Below are 24,277 nucleotides of genomic sequence, written 5' to 3'. Positions count from 1 at the left end.
TTTGGCACTCCTGCACACAGCGCTGTCACCTCCTGGGCTCTGGATGCTGTCCCCGGTGCTCTCCCCACTGCTCCCCTGCACCAGCAAAAGGCTGGCAGCCAGCCTCTCCTCCACTCTCCCCTAACGCTGTCTTCTCCCCGGGTGATGCAACTTCGTCAGTCCTCTTCATTTCACGACCCCGGGATAGCTTCACCCTTGCCAGCAAGGGCCAGTGCCCCATCGACCTTGAAAGCTTTTTAAATTTTTTTATTTAAAAAAAAGATTTTATTTAGTTATTTGAGAAAGAGAGAGTGAGAGGGAGAGAGAGCTGGAGCAGGGGTGGGGGAGTCCAGAGGGAGAGAGAGAAGAGGCTCCTCCCCGAGCAGGAAGCCCCATATGGGACTCGATCTCAGGACCCCAGGATCATGCATGACCTCAGCCAAAGGCAGACACTTAACCAACTGAGCCACCCAGGCGCCCCGAGATTTTTAATTTTTTAAAAAAAGATTTTATTTATTTATTTGACACAGAGAGAGAGAGAGATCACAAGTAGGCCGAGAGGCAGGCAGAGAGAGAGGGGGAAGCAGGCTCCCCGCTGAGCAGAGAGCACGATGAGCAGAGAGCTCGATCCCAGGACCCTGAGACCATGACCTGAGCCGAAGACAGAGGCTTAACCCACTGAGCCATCCAGGTGCCCTGAGATTTTTAATTTTTAAAATTGAGGCCTAACACACAGATAGCAGGGAGGATCACGTGCTTAGGCAGTACGGAGCCTTGGCATTTCCCATTACCCCGGTGAGGCCCCCTGGGAGCTCCTTCCTGTGTCTCTCAGTCAGGACCCATCACGGCAGTTAGGAGGCACCTCTTGTTACAGAAATCATACAGCACGAAAATGTCGTGTGTGCGTTTGGCTTGCTTTCCCACAACCTGAGATCTGTAGGATCGGTCCCCTAGGGCTGTTAGTGGCTCTCTCTTTTTTCTTGCCGCTTATAATCCCGCTCTATGGAAAAACCGCAAGGTATTTATCCGTTCGATGTTGATGGCCATTTGGGTTGTTTCTGGATTTTTGTCCCTTCGAGCGAATCTTCTGTAAACATTCCTGTACCAGGGTCTTTGCACAGACATAATGCTCTCATTTCTTCCCAGGGGATACTCAGGGACAGGATTACTGGGTCATAGGGCAAGCTATTGAATTAAGAGTACCCTTTGGCTGTTGCTAGGAGTTCCTATCGCTGGTGCATGGTCGAGCTACCTTGGCCCAGTTTGCTTGCATCTGCGTGACCTCATTCTGTTCTCATCAAACCCCAGTGACGCTGGCTGAGCAAATATTGTCACCACTGGACACGGGACGCTGCTATTTGTCCCCGTACCTACAGCAGCTCAAGGTTCAAGTTCAGAGGGGTTCAAAGCTCTGGAGAGGAGCAAGAAGCACAGAACTCTGAGATTACAAAATTGCTTCCTATGGGAAGCGAGAGCTGAGTTCCAGAAGGTCTTACATGCTTTGAAATCAGAATCTGCTGGAAGCTGCCAGCAAGTGACAGGGCTGGCAAGAGAGTGGGACTCAGCTGTGCCCTTGGCAGCCCAAGAGGGCCTTACAAGTTCTGTATTGGAATTGTTCTGCTATTTTAGGTTGGACAATAGCATTGAGGGTATATTTTGTGTGTGGGGGGGGGGTTATTTTTTTAAAAGAAACCTTTAACTTTTAGACATCTTTACTCAAGAATGCGAGGACAGGGGTGCCTGGGTGGCTCAGTGGGTTAGGCCTCTGCCTTTGGCTCAGGTCATGGTTTCTGGGTCCTGGGATCAAGACCAGCATCAGGCTCTCTGCTCAGCAGGGAGCCTGCTTCCCCCTCTCTCTCTGCCTGCCTCTCTCGGCCTACTTGTGATCTCTCTCTCTGTCTGTCAAATAAATAAATAAATAATCTTTAAAAAAAAAAAGAAAATTAAAAAAAAATTGCAAGGACAGAACAGTAGGATTTCTGGATTTGCTTTAAAGAAATCCAGAGGCAGTAGCTGGGGTAGAAACAAACAAGTTTGATCCTCACTTGGTTATTGTTGAAGCTGTTTTATTCAAGTATCCAAGACTGCATGATACTGATCTCGTTAATATTTATATGCTTGCTTTTTTCCATAAAAGGATATTTATAGAGTTTTTTTAAAAAAAGCAGGAGATTTCTTAATGATAATGAAGACAGTAGGTGCTTTTATTTATTTATTTATTTTTTAGATTTTATTTATTCATTGGAGAGACAGTGAGTGAGAGAGAGCACACAAGCAGGGAGAGGCAGAGGGAGAGGGAGAAGTGGCCTCCCTGCTGAGCAGGGTGCCCTTTGTAGGGCTCCATGCCCCATCGGGGGATCATGACCTGAGCTGAAGGCAGACATTGAACTGGCTGAGCCCCCCAGGCGCCCCAACAGTAGGTGCATTTAAAAAAAAAAAAAAGTTTCCCTATCGTCAGGCGAGGCAGCTGCTACACTATGTTCCATTCAAACTGGGGAAGAATTGAAACAAACAAACAAACAAACAAACAGAAACGGAGCTTGAGAAAGATTACTCCAGTTTCTGAGGCCAACTCTGGGATATTTTTGGCCCAAAGGGAACACAGGATCCGACAGGCCTGGAGCTCCCCAGAGGCCTAGTTCCTGGGGTTTTTATTAATAGCCACTGCTAAGCCGCCCTGGAGAGCTGCATGCCATGGGGGAGCCGAGCCCGGGCAGGCGAATGAAGCCTCTAGGCTCCGGCTGGAAATACTTGCTGCTGCCAGGCGAGGATGGGCTCGCCAGGTGATCCGGAGACCCGGTGGCCCCCAGGACCACGGTCCCGCCCTTGTCCCTGCCTCACCCGGCCTGCAGGTGGCACCGAGGCGGCGCGCGGGGAGGGGTGCACAGTCAAGGCCGCAGAGCCCTGGGAAACTACAGGGCGCGGGACTAATCCCAGAGGGGAGCACGGCGAGACTCCAGTGAGGAAAAGAGTGACCTTGGGCCGGGACCTGCAGGCTGATGGCCGGGGTTTCGGGGAAAGGAGGGAAGGGCATTTGAGGTGAGGGTGAGAGTCCAAGGCACAAGCCAGGAAGGCCTCCGTGTTAGGATCGCGAAGCGGAGGACGCAGGTGCAGGCTCCCGCGCGCTCTGAGCAGGTGGGCCCAGGCCCAGCCCACCTGCTTTCTTGGGCGGTGAAATCTGGAGAGGAGGGGAGGCCTGGGACCGCTGGGGGTGGGGGGTGGGGAACAGACCCAAGTCCGCAGCGGCAGGAAATCTCCAATTTCTAAGTTCAAAGAAACGCAAGTTAAAATAAGGAGCGTTATCTCCCGCCCTCTCCTAGAAGATGGGCAGAGATGTAAGGAACTGAGAGTGACGGACAGCGCAGACGAACTCCCGGAGCCGGCTGCATTCCCACGCCTGCGTGGGAGTAGATGTTAGTTAGCTTTTCTGAGGGTGGCTCAGCAAGGGACACCAGTATGTCACCCAAATGTCACAGGAGCCTGCTCTCTGACTTGGTTGCGTCGCCTCTAGGGACCTACAGAGAGAAAGCAGAGCTCAGAAGGGCTCTCGACGATCCGGTGCCGCTTTATTGATACCTGCAAGGGTGAAACGGGGGTTTAAGCGTCCATGGGGCGGGCTAAACCCTGCGAAAGAGGAAATCATCTCTGTCTCCACAGGGAACTCTGCACGACATAAGCCAAGTGAAAACAAGAGTGTTACAAACAGCACCTATCCTGAGACTTCATTTAAAACAGCCGGGACAGTGCACCAATAGTTAACGGTGGCCGTGGCAATGAGGGGGGCGGGAACAAGAAAGAACTTTCATTTTCTCTTCTAAACCTTTCAGTGGTAGCCACTAAATAATGCAGACCGAAAGATGGAGGCAAGCTTGGGTTTTTAATAGCCAGAAGGAGTCACTGACCTTTAGGAAAGCCGGGTCTCTGTTCCTAAAACTGGTGCATTTATGGAGCGCCTGCTGTATGCAGGACCACCAGCTAGAGCCTGGGAACATTTCAGACAAATGGGGAGAGGGTGAGGTTGGAGGGGAAGCACTGCCGGATCTTCTCTGAGCGCCATGTGGCCGGTGCCCCCGGCCTAGACTCCTGGGATCTGCCAGTGAGCAGTGTCCACTCCTGGCCCCTCTCCTGAGTTCAGTGTCGCATACAAGGGCCTCTCTGTCACTCTGTCCCCACCTTCAGGCATGTCTTTCCTCAGCAGGTAGAATGCTCCAGGCGTCTGAATAATTAATCTACCAAATCTTATCAAAGCCCTGGAGGGAGGTATTTTTCTCCCAGTTAGATAAGGAGGAGGCCCGGAACCGTCGGAATTCGCAGTGGCGTGTTGGCTCTGCCGGCCACGCGGCCTCGGGATCGCCTCAGTGGTCACTCCGGGGATCGGGTCCGATTTGCGGCGTGGGCTCTGGAGTCAGATCTGGCCCCAACGTTGGATCCATTTTCTTAGCTGTGTGGTCGTGCGCTAGCGCGGGCTGGGATCAACTTTTTATAGGGGGTGCTTTGAGGATTACAGGTGGCAATGGCTGTGAAGGGCTAGACGGATCCAGACACGGTGCTGAGCGCTTTTATGGGCTTGGCCCACATGAGTTGGCCCATTTTTCAGATGAGAAAACAGAGTCTCCAGGGTGAGGAATCTCGCCCGGGGCCCCGTATTGGCAGGAGGCGGAGGTGGCTTGCTCCTCCGCAGCCTCAGTTTCCTCACCTGACAGGCTCCCCTAGGAGCCGCCGAGGCCCCGCCCCGCCCGGGTCCCGCCCCCCGCCCGCCCGCCCAGCGCCGGGAGTCTCAGCCCCGCCCGCACCGCGGCCCCGCACGCTCCAGCCAATCGGCGGCGACCGGCGTCGGGTGCACTCGGCCTCGCCCGCGGCCCTCCAGCCCCCGGCGCTCGCTCGCTGCGCGCTCAGTCCGCCGCAGCCTCCGCCGCCGGCGCCGCGCCTCCGCTCGCTGACTTGGTAAGGCTGGGCCGGGGCTGGCGGCGCGCGCGGGGAGGGCGGGCGAGCGGGCGCGGGCCTGCGGGCTGCGGCGGGCTCCCGGGTGGGGCGGCCGGGGACTGCCAGGGCCCGGACCCAGGCGGGAGCGGGGGCCGCGGGCCGCGGCGCGGAGAGGGAACCCCTAGCATACCCCCCTCCCCGGACGGCTGGGTTCGTCAGGAGCCCGAAATGGGAGCGCGGCAGGAACTCCCCACCTTCCGCCGTGGATTGGGTCGTGGGGGGGGGGGGGGTCCGCCCGGGAGCCGATCTGCTCGCGGGCCTCCCGTGCGGGTCTGGTGCGGCAGCGGGAGGGATGCTCAGCTCTCCGGACTTGGCAGGATGCGCCAAGTTCGGGACTCCCACTCCCCAGGAGTGGATTGGGTCTAGGGTACGTCCAAGGGTCGGTCGGCCCGCCCGCCGGCACAGTGCAGGAGCTGGAGGGATGCTTGGGTCCCTGGATTTTGGCAGGATGCCTTCGGCCTGGGGCTACTAGGGACGCCGGCTCCCTTTTCCTCTCATCCCACCCCTGTCTTCGGAATGGATTGTGGCTGGGGGTCCGTCCAAGGGTCGCTGAGGCTGCAAGGGGGATGCTCGGCCTCCCGGACTTGGCGGGGCGCCACCAACCCCCTTTCGATCCCTCCGCATCCCTTCCCCCTCTGGGGTGGATGGGGGCTGGGGGACCGTGCTGGGGTCGCGGACTGGTACCAAGCGGGAGCCAGAGGGACTCTCGAGCCTCGGGACTGCCAGGTGCGCCGTCCACCCACTTCCCCCGGGCTGCCCCCGCATTGCAGCCGTCGGGACACGCCCTTGATGCGGGGCGCCCGGCGCGGTCCGAGAGCCCGCCGGGAACGAGGTAGGGGCGCCCGGCCGGAGTTTCCGCTTGCGAGCGCCCTCCCCGTCCCCTGGTCCGGCGCTGGGTGCGGGGCAGGTGGGCGCGGACAGTCCGCCCAAGGTCGCGCCGGGCCCCCGAGCCGCCGCGCGGGGCTGGGGGAGGGGCGTCACGTGACCAGGCCTGGGCTACCTCTCTGCTCGCGAGCCCGGACGGCGCGGTCAGGGCGCCGGAGCGACCCGGGCTCCCCGGCGCCGACGGACGCAGCCCCTAGCCTCCACTCCCTCCGCGAGCCTACGGCCGGGCCACTTCCTTTCGTTTTGCTGGGAAAGGCCGTGGGTCAGCGTCTTTGTGATGTAAATTGGTGGTTGGCGTGCGTTCCGCTGCGGGAACGCAGGTGGGGGCCGGCCTTACTCCTTCCACGCCGAGCTGAGCCCCGAGGACTCGGCCGGGTTCCGTACGGAACAGCCTCGGCACCCCGGACTCAGCACCAGGCTCTCGGTCCCTCTCGTGCTCCCTGTGCTGGAAAAGTATTTTAAGGGCAGATTGTTGTGGGAAACTGGTAACTTTGTAAGTTACCGGGCAAAATGAAAATCCGTTGAACCTTTTGAGACGTGTATTGTGTTACACCACCTTCGGGCACCGGCGTCCGGTTTCTGGTCATTCCGGATATTCAGGCGCGTTTCTTCTCTCCGTCCGAACCTCCAACCCAGTGACTAAAACATGGCCGAGCTCCCCGGTCGTTTTGTGCCAGCAAGCATCACACCCCCTTCCCGGAGCACTGAAGGTGACTCCGGGGAAGCGCGGCGTACGGAGGGGGACGGTAATGCAGACCGGGAGGCGAGGCAGTGCGCGGTAGGAAGTCCTGTGGGGCCATCGCGTCTCTTCCGAGCTGGATGCAGCCCTCAGACCGCGGGTTTTGGGGGGGTTGTGCCTCCGCGCGCCTCGGGGCTCCTCTTCGCCCAGAAACGACCTGTTTCCTTCCGGTGATGCACGGTTGGACCTGACCTTGCGCGCTGAACTGGAAACCCAGAAAAGGGCCATCTTTGGGCGTGCACACACTTTGGATCAGAGTGGCAGAACTGGCCTCACGCACAGGCCGAAATAACCTTTCGAGTTTGTACTGAAAACAAGTGGCCCAACCCCGAGGCCAAGGGAATAAACCTGGCGTCCCTGCTGCTGCCGCCCTTGGCCTGACCCTGGACCCGTGGTAAACCGGCGGTCAAGCCTGGGCCTCCAGGGAGCCCCGGGGGAGGGCCCGCGCTTATGCAACCCCGGCCCCTCGTGCTCATTCATAGAAACACTGTTAATGTTTCCTTGGGCTTCCCTGCGAGTCCCTTCCGGACACGCTTGGGGCGCGCGGGGGCGCGGTGCCGCGGTGCCTCCGTGGGACGGCCTCGGGCGCGCTCAGCCCTTCCCTGTCCCCAGGGTTGGCCGCGCGGGGCTCGGCCTTCCCACGGAGAGGCGCTGCGTGTCGCCGGGGGAGGAGGCCGGCAGCGCCGGCGATGCGCGCCAGCTCGCTCCGGAAGGTCTCTCCGAGCCGGGCGGGTGGAACAGGATCTGAGCGCCTGGGACGCGCCAGGCCGGAGGCGGGGCTCGCGGTAACCTTTCCCCTACTTTTCGCAGCCGTCACGTGACGCCCGCGGTGGGGGCGGGGCGGGGCGCGCCCGCCGCAGCTGCCGGCCGTGCCCTCGAGGACGCGTTCCAGGCGAGCAGTTAAAGACGCAGCCCGAGCTCCGGGGGCGGTGGGGGGCGGAAGCGCGCGCGCGCGGCGGCCCGGGGCTGCTTCTGCACTTGGGTCCGCGCGGTGTTTCCTTTGTCGGCGAAAAGCGCTCGTGGTTCTGCGTGGCTGGGGCTCCGGGCCGGCGTTGGGCTGCTGGTGGAATTCTTTTCCGAATGGCCTGAGACTCCCCTGGCTTCTGCGGCGGAGACTTTGCTGTTTTAAAAGAGAAGTAACACAAGGCCAGGTCCGAAGTGACATCAAGGCGCAGAGGTGGCCTCCCCGCCCCGGCCCCCGCTCCCCAAACTACCCCACCGCCCTGACAGTCCTTTTGATGCCCGTAAGAGGACTCTAGGCTGTACAGGGCCGGGTGTTTGTTTTTCAAAGTCTGTTAATTAACGCAGGTGAGGGTATGTTCTGTTGATTTCAGACTTTCTGTTGCCTCTTCTGAACTTCACCTTTTACCCCCTGCAAATACTGGGAGGACCTTGGGTTCTCAGCCGACCCTGGGCGGAAGCCAACTGACCTTTTCGTGTGAAAGTGATTTGGACCCTCAGTGTTCCAGAATGTCCACCTTTAATGTTGTCTGGGTTGTTTTTCTGCTGAGGAATGTTTTTGGAAGTTAATCATTGAAAGAAATGTTGCTGCTGCAGTAGGCCAGGCTCTTGGTGGTGTTTGCACGTGGGGGACTGGGGCTGGGATGTAGGGTGGCCGCTGCTCTCCCTGGGAGAGATTATCCAGTAGTTGTCAGACACCAGGCTACTTAGGTAAAAAAGGACTCCACAGTCCCAGGATGGGGGTCCACCCACCCGTCCCAGGAACCCGAGTGTCACCCTCGATTCTTTCTGACTGTCCCCAAGTCCCACCTGTTACCTTTGCTTCCCATGTGGCTCTTAAACTCACCTTTGTCCTGATTCCTGGGAGCCAAAGTGGGTATTCAGATTTTATCTAAGGGAAGAAGGTGTGAGACCCTTTCTCGGAGGGATTGCTGCAGAGGTGGGGTCCTTCGGGCTGTTCAAGGGAACCGAGGAGCAGAGGAAGGAAGCCTTTGTGTTCTTCTACTCCGGACCCTTGCTCTACGGTGTTACCATGGCTGGGGGCTTCTTGGCGGAGGCCTGAAAGCTCGCTCCTTCCCACATCAAGGGACCAGTGACACCCTCCCACCCACCAGTATACTGGCTTCCTCTGGGGTTCAGGGTTCTTGATCTCCAGCGCACACACCTCTGCTCTGTTAGGATGTCCTGGTGGGAAATCAGTCCCATGAGGACCGGGGATGTCCAGTTTCTGAGGAGTCAAGCTAGGGGTTAATTCCTTTAATACAGAAGTTCCTCCCTCCTGCTCCCACTGCCCCACTAAAAAGCAACACATGCTTATATTAAAAGCAAACACAGAATTGCCTTTAAGAAATTGTCTTAGGCTAGAACCCAAACTCTACTTTTTATGAAAGCCTTCCTCATTTATGAGATAATGCATCTGTCTCTAATTTTTCTAAATGTCAGCTCCTCTACTGCCCTTAAAAAGATTTAACATGAAGAGTTTTGGTTTCTTTCTGCTCTTTCAAAAGTGCCCTGTTGCATCATGGGAGGTACAATAAGGTATCCCAGAGATGAACCAGGAGCACTGCTACAAGCTGAATGCCAAAGTTAGATGCTCTGGGAGGTATCAGATCCGGAGGGCGTGGGGGGAGCCAGGAGAGTGAGCGGGGTGCGGGGGGGGGGGTGTCTGGTGGAGAGGAGGAGGCAGATTCCCACGGAAACCCACGTTCCTGGAGCATGGGACTGCCTTTGGGGAGGTACAATGTGTTCCTGCCTTAAAGGCCTCATGTGGCGTTGGGCCCATCACTTTACGAGGGGTGGACATTCTGCATGCTTTATGTGCCTTAGTCTTACGATAAGGTGATGACATTTGCTCAAGGTCTCTCTCTCTCATACACACACAGGCCTGAGTAAGTGGCAGAGCTGGAATTTGCATCCAGATCTGCGTTCTCCCAAGCTTGTGCTCCGTCCCTCTAACAGGCTTCCTCCCCAGACCCTGGTGCAGGCCAAGCCCTCACCCCCCCAACCCCACCCTGGCCCTCCGGAGCAGGCTGGATGTGACACTGAATCAGCCATGTGTGTTTCTCGATTTTCAGTTCCTCATCTGTCCAGTGGTGCCTCTGACCCCGTCATTCTGTCTCACAGGAGGCAAGATCCGGTCGTGGGTTCTAGCATACAAAATGGTCGTGGGTTCTAGCAAATAATACTGTGGCCCCAGGCAGGTTTTAGGGACCCGACTGAGCCCAGCAGTCCCTGGACTGGACCCTGGGGCTTGACAAGTTCAGCTGCACTTCTGGGTGCAGAGGTGAAGGGCACACGTGGGCCATCCACCCTGCCCCTGGTTTTAGGCACATTTGTGGGAATGATGTCCTCGTGCGAGGTGCGGTTCAGGGGTCTCTCCTGGCCGTGGGACGACAGCCACTGGTGTGGCTGGAGGCAGGTGTTTCTCCAGTATGCAACTGGAGAAAAAGATCTGAACATGTAGTGCAGGAAATGGGCCTGCCGAGACGTCCTGTATGTTCTTTATAAAAATGTACCCTTGGCGGGGCTCCTGGGTGGCTTGGTCGGTTGAGCATCTGCCTTTGTCTCCGGTCCTGATCTCAGGGTCCGAGGATCGAGCCACGTCGGGGCTTTGCGGGGAGTCTGCTTTTCCTTTTCCTCTGCCCCCCCATCTGTGTTTCTCTCTCTCTCTCAAATAAAAATGTTATAAAAAACTGTGACCTCCAGTAACATTTCATGAATACTTTGTTCTGGCTCAGCTCCTGTTTCTCAGTATTTATCTGATCAGCCCTGACTTACTGAAGTGGGGCAATAGCACGTGAAAATTTGAACTTGCTGGGGGCGCCTGGGGGGCTCAGAGGGTTAAGCCTCTGCTTTTGGCTCAGGTCATGATCCCAAGGTCTTGGGATGGAGCCCCGCATCGGGCTCTCTGCTCTGCGGGGAGCCTGCTTCCTCCTCTCTCTCTCTCTCTCTCTCTCTCTCTGCCTGCCTCTCGCCTACTTGTGATCTCTCTGTGTCAAATAAATTAAAAAAAAAAAAAAAAGAAAATTTGAACTTGCTGTATTTTTATAGTAGCTCAGTGGGCAGAAGCTGCGTTTTACCTGGAGCTGTAAAACGGAGTATAATGAATCAGAATTCCCTCTATAACCTGCCTTGACTCAGCATATTTGCCCCATAAACGTGAATGGTGTGTTATGATAGAGTTCACCGCAATGCATGAACTGTATGCCCAGTTAATTAATGCAAATATTGAATGCTCTGTCACATATTCAAGAGACAGCATTTCACAGGCACCTGGTAGCTCAGTCGTTAAGTGTCTGCCTTTAGCTCAGGTCATGGTCCCAGGGACCTGGGATCAAGCCCCCGCATCGGGCTCCCTGCTCAGCAGGAAGCCTGCTTCTCCCTCTCCCACTCCCCCTGCTTGTGTTCTCTGTCAAATAAATAAGCAAAATCTTAAAAAAAATATAGAGAGAGAGACAGCATTTCCTTAAAGACCGTTCCTGTACCTTTCTTGTCCATGAAACCTTCCCAGAGACATCAAGTGAGTTTTGAGTCTCACATTCTTGGTTCTAAGATGCCTCCGTCGGGTTAGGGAAATGACGGGTATCTGTATAGCACTTACTGAGAAAACACAAGAGCACAGTTACGGAGAATCCCGTGTGGACACAGCTCAGGGCGTGTATGTGCCCACATATAGGTGGAGAGGGCCTCTTTTTTTGTATCTTTCTGTTAGTGCTAATTTGTGCCTGTACCTAACTTCTCACCCTAACTGTGAACACGATAGCAGGAATGCTGAATACCAAAGGAGCAAGAAGGAACCTGAGCAAAGTCATGAGCCCTGCTCCACATGCAGGTCTGGGGAGACCCCTGGGCTCTGCTTCTAGAACCTTCCAGGTATTTCCCTTGAAGTGCCTTGGGGAACAACACTGAGGGTGGCCTGGGTGCCACCTCGGTAGCCTTACTTGGCAGGAACGTTAGCCATCCTGGAGGCAGAAGCGGCTCTGTGCGGTTGGGCAGAACCGTCCCAGGCCCCGGTTGCTGGACTGCGGAAGAATAGGGTGTCGAGGACAACGTCTCTGTCCTCCAGGAAGGACCCGGCTGCAGGCTCTGCCCGCGGTGTCTCCTCCCGAGAGTTCTTCCGGGGGCCGTGGCCTCAGCATCCTCCCGTCCAGCTTCTCCCTGGCTGAGGGATCCACGTTCTGCTCCGGGAGACCCTGCCTGGTGCTGAGGCTGTGCTAAGCCGTTGCTTCCTGTGGGGAACCTTTCCTCAGCACAGTCCCCACGCGGCAGCTGTGCCTGCTAGGGGAGACGGGCCGCTCTTCCCCGGATTCTGGTAGCAGGCAGGGCCCACTCCCGCGTGCGAGTAAATTGTGCAATTCTCGTGGCGAGGCTGGTGCCTGTGAATAATTTTAGCATTGGCACCCGTCGTGTTTGTAGTTACTGTAGTTTTATTGCTGACTGCAGTCACATCGTGTCGGTTACAAGAGAGTGACCTAATTTTGTATTTGTGTAGCTTTCGGACTCCTGCGTGGAATTTTTACCAGAGTCCCTACCATTGAACTCGGCGGGTTGCGCACGTGGGGTTCAGAGCTGGACGCGGGTCCGATCCCCAGCTCGGCGGTGTGTCGACTACGACCTTGAGCAGGTGTTTGACACCCTCACGCGGGTCTGCTCCTTGGTAAACAAGTGCGCATCCCCTGGCTTCTAGCGGGGGTGACGTGGGTCACGGGGGTGAGACGCCTGTCACCTTGGTCACCTCGTCCAGCCTGTGCCAAACAGTTTGGTAGGAGGAGTGTATTTTTACCTTCCTGGTTCAAAGCACAGAACACCACCTGTGTGCCGTTATCTGTCTGTCTGCCTGCCTACCTTCCTCTCTGCTTATCTGTTGGTTTTAAGGCCGGTTTGAAAGACCTGGGACTGCCCGTAATTACATATTTCACTTGGGTGTCACATGCGGGTTTTATTGTTTGTTTATTACGGGGGTGATTTCCACATCTGAATTTTCCCCGGGCCTGTTCTAGAAGCTGGCTAAGCACTTCGCATCATGCCAACCTTTTACCCCATTCCTTAGCCTGCTGCTTGTGGCAGGATCCGAGGGGTGGGGGTGGCGCCGGGCCAGTCTTCTCCTGGAGGGGCAGGGGACCCGGCTCAGGGAAGGCTGGTGTTCCGAGTGGCAGGCCGCTGACCTTGTCGGCAAAGAGTCATGGTGAAAAAGAGTTGTTTGAGGAGGAGGATGGAAGGACAAAGCAGGCTCCTCTGGAAAACAGACCAATTTATTGGCCAAAGATTCAGTGAGTGGCATTGGTCAGAGTCCTCAAAATTCATCTTACTGAAATGCAACAAGGTGGTGTTACATCACCCCTTCCAGATCCTTCACACAGCATCTGGTGTTGGAGACTGACTGTCCGTGCTCCTCACTGGATTCAGGGTGGAAGAAGGCGTCGTGTCCTGGAGACGCCCCCCACTTCCGCTGGGAGATTCAATGAAGGATGGATTGAAAGTCACCTGCCAGCCAGGGCCGGGAGAATCACCCGATGAAGCTGGTGGAAATCCGTTCTCCCAGCACAGGGGCTCCAGCGGGAGAGGAGTTTGGAGCTAGGTGTGAAGCCGGGGGAGGGGTGGAAAAAGAGCAGAAGGCACCCCTGCCCTGGGCTGGAGTTAGCAGGCCCTTGGGTCATGGTCAGGGTGGGGGAGGGGTGGGGTGTGGGGCTGGCCCAAGGCGGGGAATGGGCTTGGGAAGCCGTAGGAACAGCCACAGAATAGACCAGCCGTGTGAATGCATGAAGCTTGCGATAAATAGGTCGTTGCTCTGAACCAGAGCACCTTGTGCTGGATCTTGGTGTCTGTCCGAGAGCGGATTAGGGTAAGGTGCTTAAACCTTCTGGGGCAGACCTTGGGGAACCTCTCCCCTGTAGTGGCCTTCGTGATTCCTAGAGTCGCAAGATCACAGGTCGCTGTGCTCAGCCTGGGGGTGAGTCGCCCAGGGGTGTTGCCGGCAAGGAGGTCTGTGGAGGCCCCCTTCGGTCGGGACTCCAGGGGGGCACGCAGCACCTGACGCGGCCCGAGGGGATGTCTGCAGGACCCCTGAAAAGCAGCAGGTCCACGGCCTGCCAGACCATACAGACGGGGGGCTTTTTGTCTTCTTCCCTACGTCCCGGCTTTGCTGCCTCAACCAGCCACTTCCAGTTTACCCCGCAGCGTGACTGGCAGGTGCAGAGTAAGCGGTGGCCTTCCATCCAGACGTCCCCCCGGGGCCTTCCCCCAGCAGCCAGCCTGCGCTCCCGGAACGTGCTTCTGCCGGCCGTCTGTTCCCTCCCACTCAGATTTCTTGTCCGAAAGCCTCGGATGCAGCAATAGTTGCTCCTCGGTGATGATTCGAGGGAAGAAATGAGTGACCGAAAGGGGACTTAAGCTCCCCTTGCAAATGTTTTCTTTGCCGCCTCTGCCTCCCCCTTGTCTTCTCTGCTTCTCTTACCCATGTTCTCTGCAGCCGTCTGAGAACTCGGGGCACAGGTGGCTCCCAGCGGGGGTGCCGTGTACACTTGGTCCCCGGAGAAGCCACTTCTGTCTGCCTAGGTAGCTGGGTGCTCTGCAGGGGTGGGGTGGTGTGGGGACAGCGTACCTTTCCAGATGACCGGGTTCTGCTGCTGCATACGCCCAGCACGGGGGAGAGGCGTGGAGCGAGGACATTCCAGCCTGTGTGTGTCTGGGCCTGGCAGCTGGTGGCGGTGTCCCAGCAGGAGAAGCCGCGGCGGGGAGGGGTGTGAAGCAGGCAGGATTCAGCAGTCCGTTCGCTTTGGTGTCAGTGGAGACGCGCATGAAACGCAAAGCCGTGTGTGTCGGTGGAGGTTAAAGCCCCAGCAGGGGCCTCTGGCGGGGGGCTGACTCCTGGGGTGCAGAGGGGCTGGAAGAGGAGCTGGCGACCCCCTGCTCAGAATCCTGAGAATCCCGGCGTGGGGGGAGCGGCCGGAGCCGAGAAACTATGAGACTCTACGCGCCGGGTCACCTTATCCAGGAGGAAGAGGACAGAGACTAACGGTTCAGCTCTGCCCCGCAGGTGGCAGGTGGGACGTGGCCGAGCCCCCTGACAGCCCCAGGAGGCAGGGAGGGGGTGCTGCCTGCTTGCCAGGCCCCCCCCCCCCCAAGGCACTGCTGTGCCATGGCCTTCGCTGTGTCCTGCAAGGTTGAAGGGTTACAGAGAAGAGGCCGTCCCGTGTAAGCGGCCTGCATCCAGACGCAGGCCCGGCCTGCCAGTTGGCCCAGGGCCCTTCCTCTTCGTCCCAGCGTGGGTTTCCCAGCGGCGCTGACAGCATGGCGGGACAGCCGGGCCTGGCCAGGGACTCCACCCGGGAACAGAGAGCTGGAGACCAGGCAGCGTCCAGTCCGCGTGGCCTGTCCACAGCGGCGGTTCTGTACTTAGCTGTGTGCCCGACCCTCTTAGGATTTAGAACTTGTGGGACAGAAAACAGCCCGGCTCCGTAGTCCAGTAAGGTTCCCCGGGGCTCTTTTGAGGTCCTCCTCATTCCTGGTTGTCTGGCCTGAATGAATGGCTTCCCTCCCTCCCCCCAGGGCAGGTGGCTTCTCTCCTCCCCCAGCCTCTGCGAGGTCAACCTGAGGGCAGCGACGTCACTGTGTCTTCATCAGTTCCTCTGGCTGGCCTTTTGGGGAGACTCGGAGGTGGGGGAGGTGGCCCAGGTGGCAGGCTCCACCCACACCCCCCTGGGTGCAAGGGGAGGGCGTGCCCCGCATCTGGGGCTGAGGCCACCCGTCCCGCCAGGGTGCGGTAGGTCAGCGGTGCTGTGATCCGACAGAGAGGCTCTGCTGTTGCTTTTCTGGGTGTCGTTGGGTGGGTCGGGTAGACGCTTCCGTGCGGCGGATGCCGAGGAATGCAAGGGCAGGCTGCTGGGCAGGCAGCGGCCCTGGAAACGGACCCCTCTCCTGATTTCACTTGGTCTCCGGGCGTGGGGCCCGGGGCCTCCCCTTGCTCTGTGGGGGCTGGCTTGTGGCTCGTGGGGCTCGCCGGGGGCAGATGTGCCCAGAAAGGCGGCCACTGCCAAGCCCTGGAAGGGTCTGGAAGCTTTGGAAGTGAGTCTCCCAGTGTCGGTTGGAGCACTGAGCTACAGCGGACAGCTGTTTTATTTTGTTCAACATATTTTAAGAAATGATTATGAGGGGGGTACCTGGGTGGCTCAGTGGTTTAAGCCTCTGCCTTCGGCTCAGGTCATGATCCCAGGGTCCTGGAATCAAGCCCCGTAGCGGGCTCTCTGCTCAGTAGGGAGCCTGCTTCCTCCGCCGCCCAACCCCCGCCTTCTCTGCCTTCTTCTCTGCCTGCAAATGAGTAAAAAATGTTAGAAAGAAATGATTATGAGAGGATCACAAACCTACAGAAGAAAAGAGACCAGCCTAACAGACAACCCTCCCCCATATGGCCACTGCCCGACTTCACCAGTTCCCACGCGTGGCCAGTCCGTGCCTCTGTCCCTCCACACCCAGGGGTTTGGAAGCAGACCCTGCACGGGACGAAGGATGAAATTGTGTTGATACGTATTTCGGTGTGCATTGCTAAAAGATGGTGGCTCTTTTATTTTATTAAATATTTTATTTACTTATTTGAGAGAGACTGAGCGAGCGAGACAGAGCGAGTGAGTGAGAGAGACCACGAGCAGGGGGCGGGCAGAGGGAGAGGGAGAAGCAGACTCCCGCTGAGCAGGGAGCCCGACACGACACACGGGGCTCGATCCCAAGACCCTGGGGTCATGACCTGAGCCGAAGGCAGACGCCCAACCGACTGAGCCACCCAGGCGCCCCTTTATGTGCAGGTCTTTTAGCAGATAACCACCATATCCTACACCCCCTAAAAATTTTTAACGTCTTCCTCGGACGCCGCGAGCTGATGGTGGCTGGGAGCAGGGAGTCCTCACTGCGTGGGACACTGGCGGCCCCGCCCACCTGCCTTATGTATTTGCAGAGAGAAGGTTAAGGTGCTGTTACTGTTCAATAGACAATACTTCAGTTTCAGGAGGCGGTTTTAGTAACAGCTCTTATGGCGATGCGACTTACCGGGCCGTCCGACGCCCATCTTAAGTGCACGCATGCGAGGTCGTGAGTCTGTTCTCAGACGGGCACCCAGCACTGTGGTCAGGAAAGAAGCCATCCCTCCCCTCAGCCATCTGTCCTTCACGGTGCCCACACCCCTCCCCGCCCCGTGGTCCCCAGCCCCCCTGTTCTGGACACTCCGCGTACATGGACGCGTGCAGCAGGCCGCCTGTCCGTACTAGAAGGTTCTTGAGGCTCAAGTCTCCTGTGACATGCTTGGTTTCTTAGTTACAGTCAAAGAACACTCTGTTGCTCTGTCCGGTGGATTGTTAGGTTTTATCAGCTGCTCGGCAGGGGAAGGACGTTTTGGCTGTCTGTGTTTTGGCTATTGTGTGTCATGGCATCTCATGGACCTCTGCATGCGGGATTTTGAGCGGATACGTGTTGGGCAGCCGGGAGTGGAAGCGCGGGGCTGTGTGCTAACAGAACCATTTGAGAAACTGCCAGACCAGTCTCCAGCGTGGCCGGCCCATCGCACATCCCCACCCATGGTGCGTGGGGGTTCCGGGTTCTCCGCGGCCTCGCCAGCACCTGTTACTCTCAGTCTCATGGGTTCTGGCCGTCCTGGTGGGCTAGTGGTGGCATTTGGCCTTGGTTTTGATTTGCATTTCTCCAACGGCTACAGGAGGGCGCATCATAAGCATAGATTGTTTCTTTTTTTTTTTTAAGTAGGCTCCATGCCCAGCACGGAGCCTGGCGTGGGGCGTGAAGGTGTGACCCTGAGATCTAGACCCCCGCTGAGATCAAGTGTCAGATGCTTAACCGGCTGAGCCATCCAGGTGCCCCTATAAACGCTAATGTTTTTAAACGTGGGCTGTGGGTGCTGGGAAAGGGGTGGGATTTTCCCTCTGCTAGATTTGCAGGGGGAGTTTTTCAAACCTTTGTCAGCCGGTTCACTAGTGACCGCGATGGCTCGAAGCGGAGGCCGGCGCAGGGCAGCCGCTTGCCTACTGCAGAACTAGAGGCAGATTGTCCATCTAGGACTCTTATCTTTGGTTTTTACTGTGAACCAATCCAAACGAGTAAATCCTTAGTAAAGTCAGGGTTCTGATAAGGCCACTGACTCCCGGAAGGGAGGCTACACATCCCCCGCCCGCCCACGGTCCCCAGCAGAGCGTAGATCCGTGAGTGAGTACCGGACCCGTGCCTTCGGATCGAATCGCTGCAGACGCTCTGTTTAAGTTCTCTCTCCTGCCGCTAATAATCCCTCGTGTCCATATAAAGCCCTTGCAGGATCTTACGGACCATCAAAAGGGTGGCCAGTCCATAACTTTGCTTGGCTTCCTCTTCGGCAGAATCATCCCTGTGATGCCCAGCTCCTGCGGCACGTGGAGAGGGGACCAGGGTGGACCTGGAGGCCCCGGCATGATCCTTGAGCCACTTGGGTAGCTTTTCGAGAAAAGGATTCAGAGCTGTTGGGGTGCCCTCTTCCACATCCTGAACTCTCTGCAGGAGGCATTTGCTTGGAGGTCTCGCTGCTTTCAGGCTTGGGATCCATTTCCGCGACGCTGGCCGGGCTACAGCGACGGGCCCCACGTCTGCGGAGTCACACCTGGGTCACTAGGGACACACTGCGGGTCCCGTTCAGCTGAGGTTATTCCCAGCGGATTGCGGTTTGGCTGACTTGCTTCTTCCCTTCGTAATGATCCAAGTGGATTCCTAGGTTTGTGTGCGGACGCTGCCCAGGGCTGCCCACCCCAGCCTCTCCTTCTGCCCCCAACAACGTCAGATGTGGTGGGTCCACGCGGCGCTTCTCTCCTCCCACCCCCCACCTGTCCTCCCCACGCAGCGACTCTCCTGTGTCGGGGAGGGGCTCCCCTGAGCGGACGGTTCGAGCCAGAAGCCCCAGGGTGCTGCTAAAGCCTGTCTGGTGTGGCTTGTCCTCCTCATGTCCCTACTCATGTCACTCTGGGCCACCGTCTCCTGGAGGACCGGCGGCCTCTGCTTCTTACTGTCTTGCTTCCCTGCCCTGCCATCAGCCGTGCTGCAGCCAGAGAGCTCTTCTCTTCTTAAAGATTTATATAAGTGAGAGAGAGAGAGAGAGAGAGAGAGAGCGAGCACGGGCAGGAGGGGTGGAGGGAAGGCGAGAGGGAGAATCCAGGAAGACTCCCCGCTGAGCACGGAGCCCGGCGCCTGATCTCACAACCCCGCCACCAAGAGCGGGGGACGCTTCACCGACGGAGCCCCCCGGGCGCTCCCAGAGTGGACATGAGGAGATCAGAAATAGTAACTTAAAGCCCTTGGACATTTCTCCTTTACCTTTGGTGTAAAACCCAGCAGCCTCCCCGGCTGCCTCGGCTGCCTCTGAGCTTTCGCTTGCGGAAGGAGCAAATGAATGCAGGCTGTGTGCCCGTCGGGGCTCCGATGGGGCGTTTGTTCCAATCGGCCGAAGCAGGTTTGGCTTTTTTACTGGGCGTGTCTGACCGCGCGGCACCTGCTGGTGTGTGGGGGGGTCCTCCGCCCGCGCCCAGCAGGCGTCGGCAGGTGAGAAGGGGAGGCATAGCTGGAGATCAGAAAACACACACACGATGGTGGACTTTTGTTAGGGTTCTTGGAAGCTTCCACCCACTCTGCTCGCTTCCTTTGAATGGCGGGTGGCTCCGGCACAGTTTAGCAAGAGACGGCTCGGCCCCACAGCTCCAGAAGGTGGCAGAGGGGCCGGCTTCGCGGGAGGGAGGCCATGAGGTGTTCGGGAGTCCCCAGGGAAGAAGACAGGAGCCCTGAGGAGGGGCGCAGGGATAGACCCGGTTCTGAAGCTGTTGAAAGGAAACGCGTTTCTAGTCGTTGGGGCGGGACAGGTAGCCCAAGCGGGCCTGCTTGCAGGGGGTTAATGCCCCCCTAGTTAAGGTTCCACCATATGGGTTGTTGACCCAAGTCCGTCACAGCCTCCGAGGAGGAGGAGGAGGAAGGGGACTTGGCTCCGTCCGGAGACACCCTCAAACACCTATTCCTGAGGATTCCACGTGTCTCCTTTCCATGGAGTCTTGTGGTGCCTGAGATGGTTTCCAGAGAGCCCCACACGCACCCCAGTGCTCCTGCCTGGAGATAAGGGGTTCAGGGCCATCGTGGACTCATCTGGGGACCCTTTGGGTTTCTTCCGCGCCAGCCTCCAGATGGCTGGTGGGTGGGGATGAGATTGGCCACCAGTGAAATGGCCACCAGCTCCCAGCGTCGGCTGGGTGTGGCCAGGGTTGCTGGCCTGGGGGGATCGTTCGGTAGGATGGCTGGGGCCGGGGATGGGGGTTTGCGTGGGCCTGGGGCCTAGAGCCCTGTGGTGGTGGTGGTGGGGTTCCACTCCTGGACTCTGCTGGCCACCCCCGGCCTCCCAGCAGAGGCGACAGTGGGCTGTGTAGTGCTGGACAGGACGGGGAGGGGGCGGCGGGGCCCATCGTACCGGACCTGGGTCTGTGAGTGGAACATTAGGTTTGGGAAACGGCCGGGAAAGACGTCACGCGGGACGAACCCCAGGTCCCGGCAAGGGGTTTCCTAGTGTCCCGTCATGTGCCGGCCCCATCACACTCTCCGCCCCTCCTCTTCCTCCTAGGACGTTGCCGAAGATGGCAGAAGCCCACCAAGCCGTGGCCTTCCAGTTCACGGTCACCCCGGACGGGATCGACCTGCGGCTGAGCCACGAAGCCCTCAAGCAGATCTATCTGTCCGGACTGCATTCCTGGAAGAAGAAGTTCATCAGGTTCAAGGTAGGCCAGAGCTTGTCTCAGTCTGTGCGGGGCTCACGGGGGCAGGCGCTGGCGCAGTGGGCGTGTTTCAGAGAGCCGGTCCTGCGGGCGATACTCCCAGGGCACTTAGGACACGCTTCTGCTTACATGCCCGCCGCCCGAGTTCTGGAAGAAGTGCTGTAAGGCGGGCCGGGGCGTCGGCATGCTCTGGGGGTGAGTGAGGGCACAGAAAGGGCAAGTGACCTGCTCAGAGAAGTGCAGGAAGGACTAGAACCCATGACTCTGGGTCCAGAACTCTTGACGCCTTCTAGAAAGAGGACCGTCTCCCAGCCGGGGGGAAGGCGGGACCTTATCTAACAGGTGCCTCGCTGATAACACGGCCGGATGGCGAAATCCCGGCGTCCATCCAAGCAGAGGCAACTTCCCCTGTTCTCAGTTCTATTTCCCTGAAAGACTGAAAAGTCTTTCCCCTGTTCTCAGTTCTCAGTTCTGTTTCCCTGAAAGACTGTTTTCACAGTTTTTAATCAAGCACGAGTCTCGTTTCTTCCACTTGTTCGTCGTTGAATCGACTTCAAAAATCGCAGAAGGAGGAAGAGGCGGGTTTAGAAGGAATTCAGTGGGGGAGAGAGTTCAGCGTTACCTGCTCGGGGAATGAGGAAAACAGCAAACTACAATTGTTCTCCAGTTTCCTCGTGGCTACGAGGAGGAGCCAGAATAGGTGGGAACAGTGAGTCAGAGAAGGGGGACAGGCCCTGGGCAACGGGCCCGGCTGGACAGGCGCTGCCCGCGCAGCTGGTGGCCCCCACAGCGGCCCCCGCGGTGGAGGAGTCGCCACCTACAGGAGGAAGCCCGCATTGCCACCTGACCTTGCCCAGAGCAAATCCTTTTTACCCTCCGATCCCGGAAAAGGGAGACTTGGGTACAGAGCTGTGGCGTCAATCCCTGTAAGCCACTGGAAATGCTCATTTAAAGATGTTGTCGTTGTGGGGTGCCTGGGTGGCTCAGTGGGTTAAGCCTCTGCCTTCGGCTCAGGTCATGATCCTTGGGTCCTGGGATCGAGCCCCGCATCGGGCTCTCTGCTCAGCAGGGAACCTGCTTCCCCCTCCCTCTCTGCCTGCCTCTCTGCCTGCTTGTGATCTCTATCAAATACATAAATAAAATCTTAAAAAAAAAATTTTTTTTTTTAAATCTACACTCTTAGCAACTTTCTTTTAAAAAGAAAAAAATCCGTTGGTAGGCTGAGGGGGCAAGACCAGTAGGCTGGAAGAGAAAAGATAAACCGTTCACAGCCACGCCTGACCGAGTGGTTACAGAGCACTGCATGGCTCATAGCTCAGAGCGGCTGCAGGGGGAGGCTGGGGTGAGCGGGAGACCTTTTATCTGGGCCCTTCCTGCCTCCACTTTAACGTAACGTCACAGAGTAGGTGTATGTGTCTATCAGAGAAGCCAGGAGAACTCCGAATTTTTAGAAGATGTCTTTCTTACACTTCTAGGCAATAGGAAACCCAGGGAAATGACACGTGAGGGTCCCCGTAGCTCCTAAAAGAATTCAAATAAACTTTGAGAGTTTTAAAATCCATTGTCTTGGTCAAATTGATTGCTTGTTAAGACGGCTTTAGTAAGATATATTTTGGGGGGGGTGCCTGGGTGGCTCAGTCGATTAAGCGACTGCCTTTGGCTCAGATCATGGTCCTGGAGTCCTAGGATCGAGTCCCTCATTGGGTTCCCTGCTCAGCATCCCTGCTTCTGCCTCGGACCCTCCCCCTTCTCATGCTCTCTCTCTCTCATATATATAAAAATCTTTTTTAAAAAAAGAATTTTTTTAAATTAGAGGTTTTAAAACACAGAAATGAAGAGAATAAGGAGCCCCAAGGCTCACCTGGGTTCCAGAATTTTGTTTCATGTCTGCCTTCTGCTCCTGCCACTTCTTTGTGGTTTTTAGGGTTGGGAAGTAGGGGGGTTTGGCTGAGGGATCGTACAGCAAATTCTTTTTTTTTTTTTTCTTTTTTTAAAGATTTTATTTATTTACTTGACAGAGAGAGATCAAAAGTAGGCAGAGCAGGAGGCAGAGAGAGGGGGAAGCAGGCTTTCCGCTGAGCAGAGAGCCCGATGTGGGGCTCGATGCCAGAACCCTGAGATCATGACCTGAGCCGAAGGCAGAAGCTTAACCCACTGAGGCATCCAAGCACCCCCAAACAGCAAATTCTTAATGTGGAGAGCGGTCTCCTGAAAATACTTGGGTGTTGAGAAGCCTCTTGATTCAGGAGTGGCAGGAGGGGTATTTGGAGGCTGGGGGTCTTGGGGCATCCCAAGTGTAGCTGACTGGGGAGAGGACTTCATGGTTGGTTTAGTGACATCCTTAACTCAAAGGTGTCATGAATTAGTCTGGGTGGAGCTCAGGAATCTATGTTAAACTCATACATTAGGTGATTCAAATGTCCTGGGGTCACTCTCAGGGTATCTGCTTCAGGGAGGGATTTGGCTCTGAAGTAGAGGAAGAGAAGGGGCTGGAGGCCCCTTCTGTGGGGAAGACCTTCTACAGTGGTCACTTAGTCATGGTGAGCTACAAAGGCCTCCCAGCCACTGCCGTCATGCCACTGCCCCCATCACCAGGGCCCGAGGACTTCATGGGTGGGACAGTACTCACAGTCCGTGTTCTGTTTCTAGAATGGCATCATCACTGGTGTGTACCCGGCGAGCCCCTCCAGCTGGCTTATCGTGGTGGTGGGGGTGATGTCAACCATGTATGTCAAGGTCGACCCCTCGCTGGGGATAATTGCAAAAATCAATCGGACCCTGGACACGACGTAAGTACTCTTTTCAAATCTCCAATTGTCTAGGAAGTTAGCGATTTTTGTTGCTGGTATTTTTATGTCTTTTCAAATATAAGGACCATTACTGTGCTGATTCCATTTGAAGCTTGCTTGGCTGTTCTCCTGTAGGCTTTCTTCTGTGTATAAGGCCCTCAGGGAGTTTGGGGTCCCTCCTGGCCCTTTCTCCGAAGATGGCCTTGGTCCTGGCTGCTCTAGGACGTCGTGTCAGGACCCACGGTTGTGGTCAGTGCACTTTGCCTGGCTGGGGAATCCTCAAAAGGAATTTCTGCTCTAGGAGCTGGTCCTGGACATGATCAGCTCTTTGCACTGGCGTCTGTGACCCTGAGAACTGACTGCTCTGGGGGGACCTCAGCCCCTTAGCTCCCTGTCAGAGTGGCTGAGAACCCCAGTGGGAACCCCTGCGCTCCTGAGAATTTCCAGTCCGGCTGAGTCGCTCGTGGCCTCCATGCTGCCTTGAGAGCACTGGCTTGTGCCTTTATGAGCGTCTGCAAGGCCTCGAATAAAAATTCCATCATTGCAGGGGAAGCGTGTCTGGGCTGGACCCCTGCCAGATTCCCTGCTCTGCCTGGAGGCCAGGGAGGCCGAGGCAGGGACCCTGACACTCCGGGGAAACCCTGCTCCTCCTGTCCTTGTGAGCCCCGCAGACAGCTGGGTGGCCGTGCGTTCGGTCGTGCTGTTTCTGCGTGCTTTTCAGACTCTGGTGCATCTAACACAGTTTTAATTTACTGTCTACCATGGGCTCTTAGCCCTGGATTATGCTTAGAAGTATTGGCTATTTAAAGCCCTTTATAATCTGGGTCTTTATACGATTTGTTTCTTTGTCCCTCTAAACCAACTGAGGTGAACTGGGCCATGCCTGGCCCAAATTTAGAAAGACCAGGTTAGGGGTCAGCGTCTTCCCAGGCTCAAGGGTCATTCTGGAACCGTCTCTCTGGAGAGCACCTGCCGACCGCCCCAGGTGGCTGTTTTCACGAATGCAGACGTACTTGGCTGGGTTTGCTCTGCGTCCGTCCAGGCTCTGCAGCCTCAGAAGGAACGTGTTCTTTAAAAGAAAGCTTTTTCTTTTTCTTTTTTCTTTTTTGTGCTAATACTGTTCATTGATGCGCCCATGTGTCTATTACCAAAAAAAAGTCACAACACGGGAT

The 24,277-nt window shown here is 56.9% G+C and overlaps 1 protein-coding gene across 5 annotated transcripts in view; it reads left to right on the top strand.

Moving 5' to 3' along the window:
- The first annotated feature begins 2,841 nt into the window (after positions 1 to 2,841).
- Positions 2,842 to 24,277, top strand: part of CPT1A (carnitine palmitoyltransferase 1A) — a 52,197-nt gene continuing 30,761 nt past the window's right edge. The window contains exons 1-3 of one of the 5 annotated variants that reach the window (XM_082748756.1): positions 2,842 to 3,018; positions 20,166 to 20,319; positions 22,966 to 23,105. In XM_082748756.1, coding sequence (XP_082604882.1) covers positions 20,179 to 20,319; positions 22,966 to 23,105 — 281 coding nt within the window. In that variant the 5' untranslated portion in view covers positions 2,842 to 3,018; positions 20,166 to 20,178. Of the gene's footprint in view, positions 3,019 to 3,785; positions 4,924 to 7,399; positions 7,895 to 20,165; positions 20,320 to 22,965; positions 23,106 to 24,277 lie in introns of those variants that run through there. The other 4 variants (XM_082748755.1, XM_082748754.1, XM_082748757.1 and 1 more) reach the window with 4 other exon arrangements.

This window comes from Mustela nivalis (genome assembly GCF_964662115.1).
Source record: "Mustela nivalis genome assembly, chromosome: 9".
NCBI classification, from domain to species: Eukaryota; Metazoa; Chordata; class Mammalia; order Carnivora; family Mustelidae; genus Mustela; species Mustela nivalis.
This window is presented reverse-complemented; position numbering and strand designations above follow the sequence as displayed.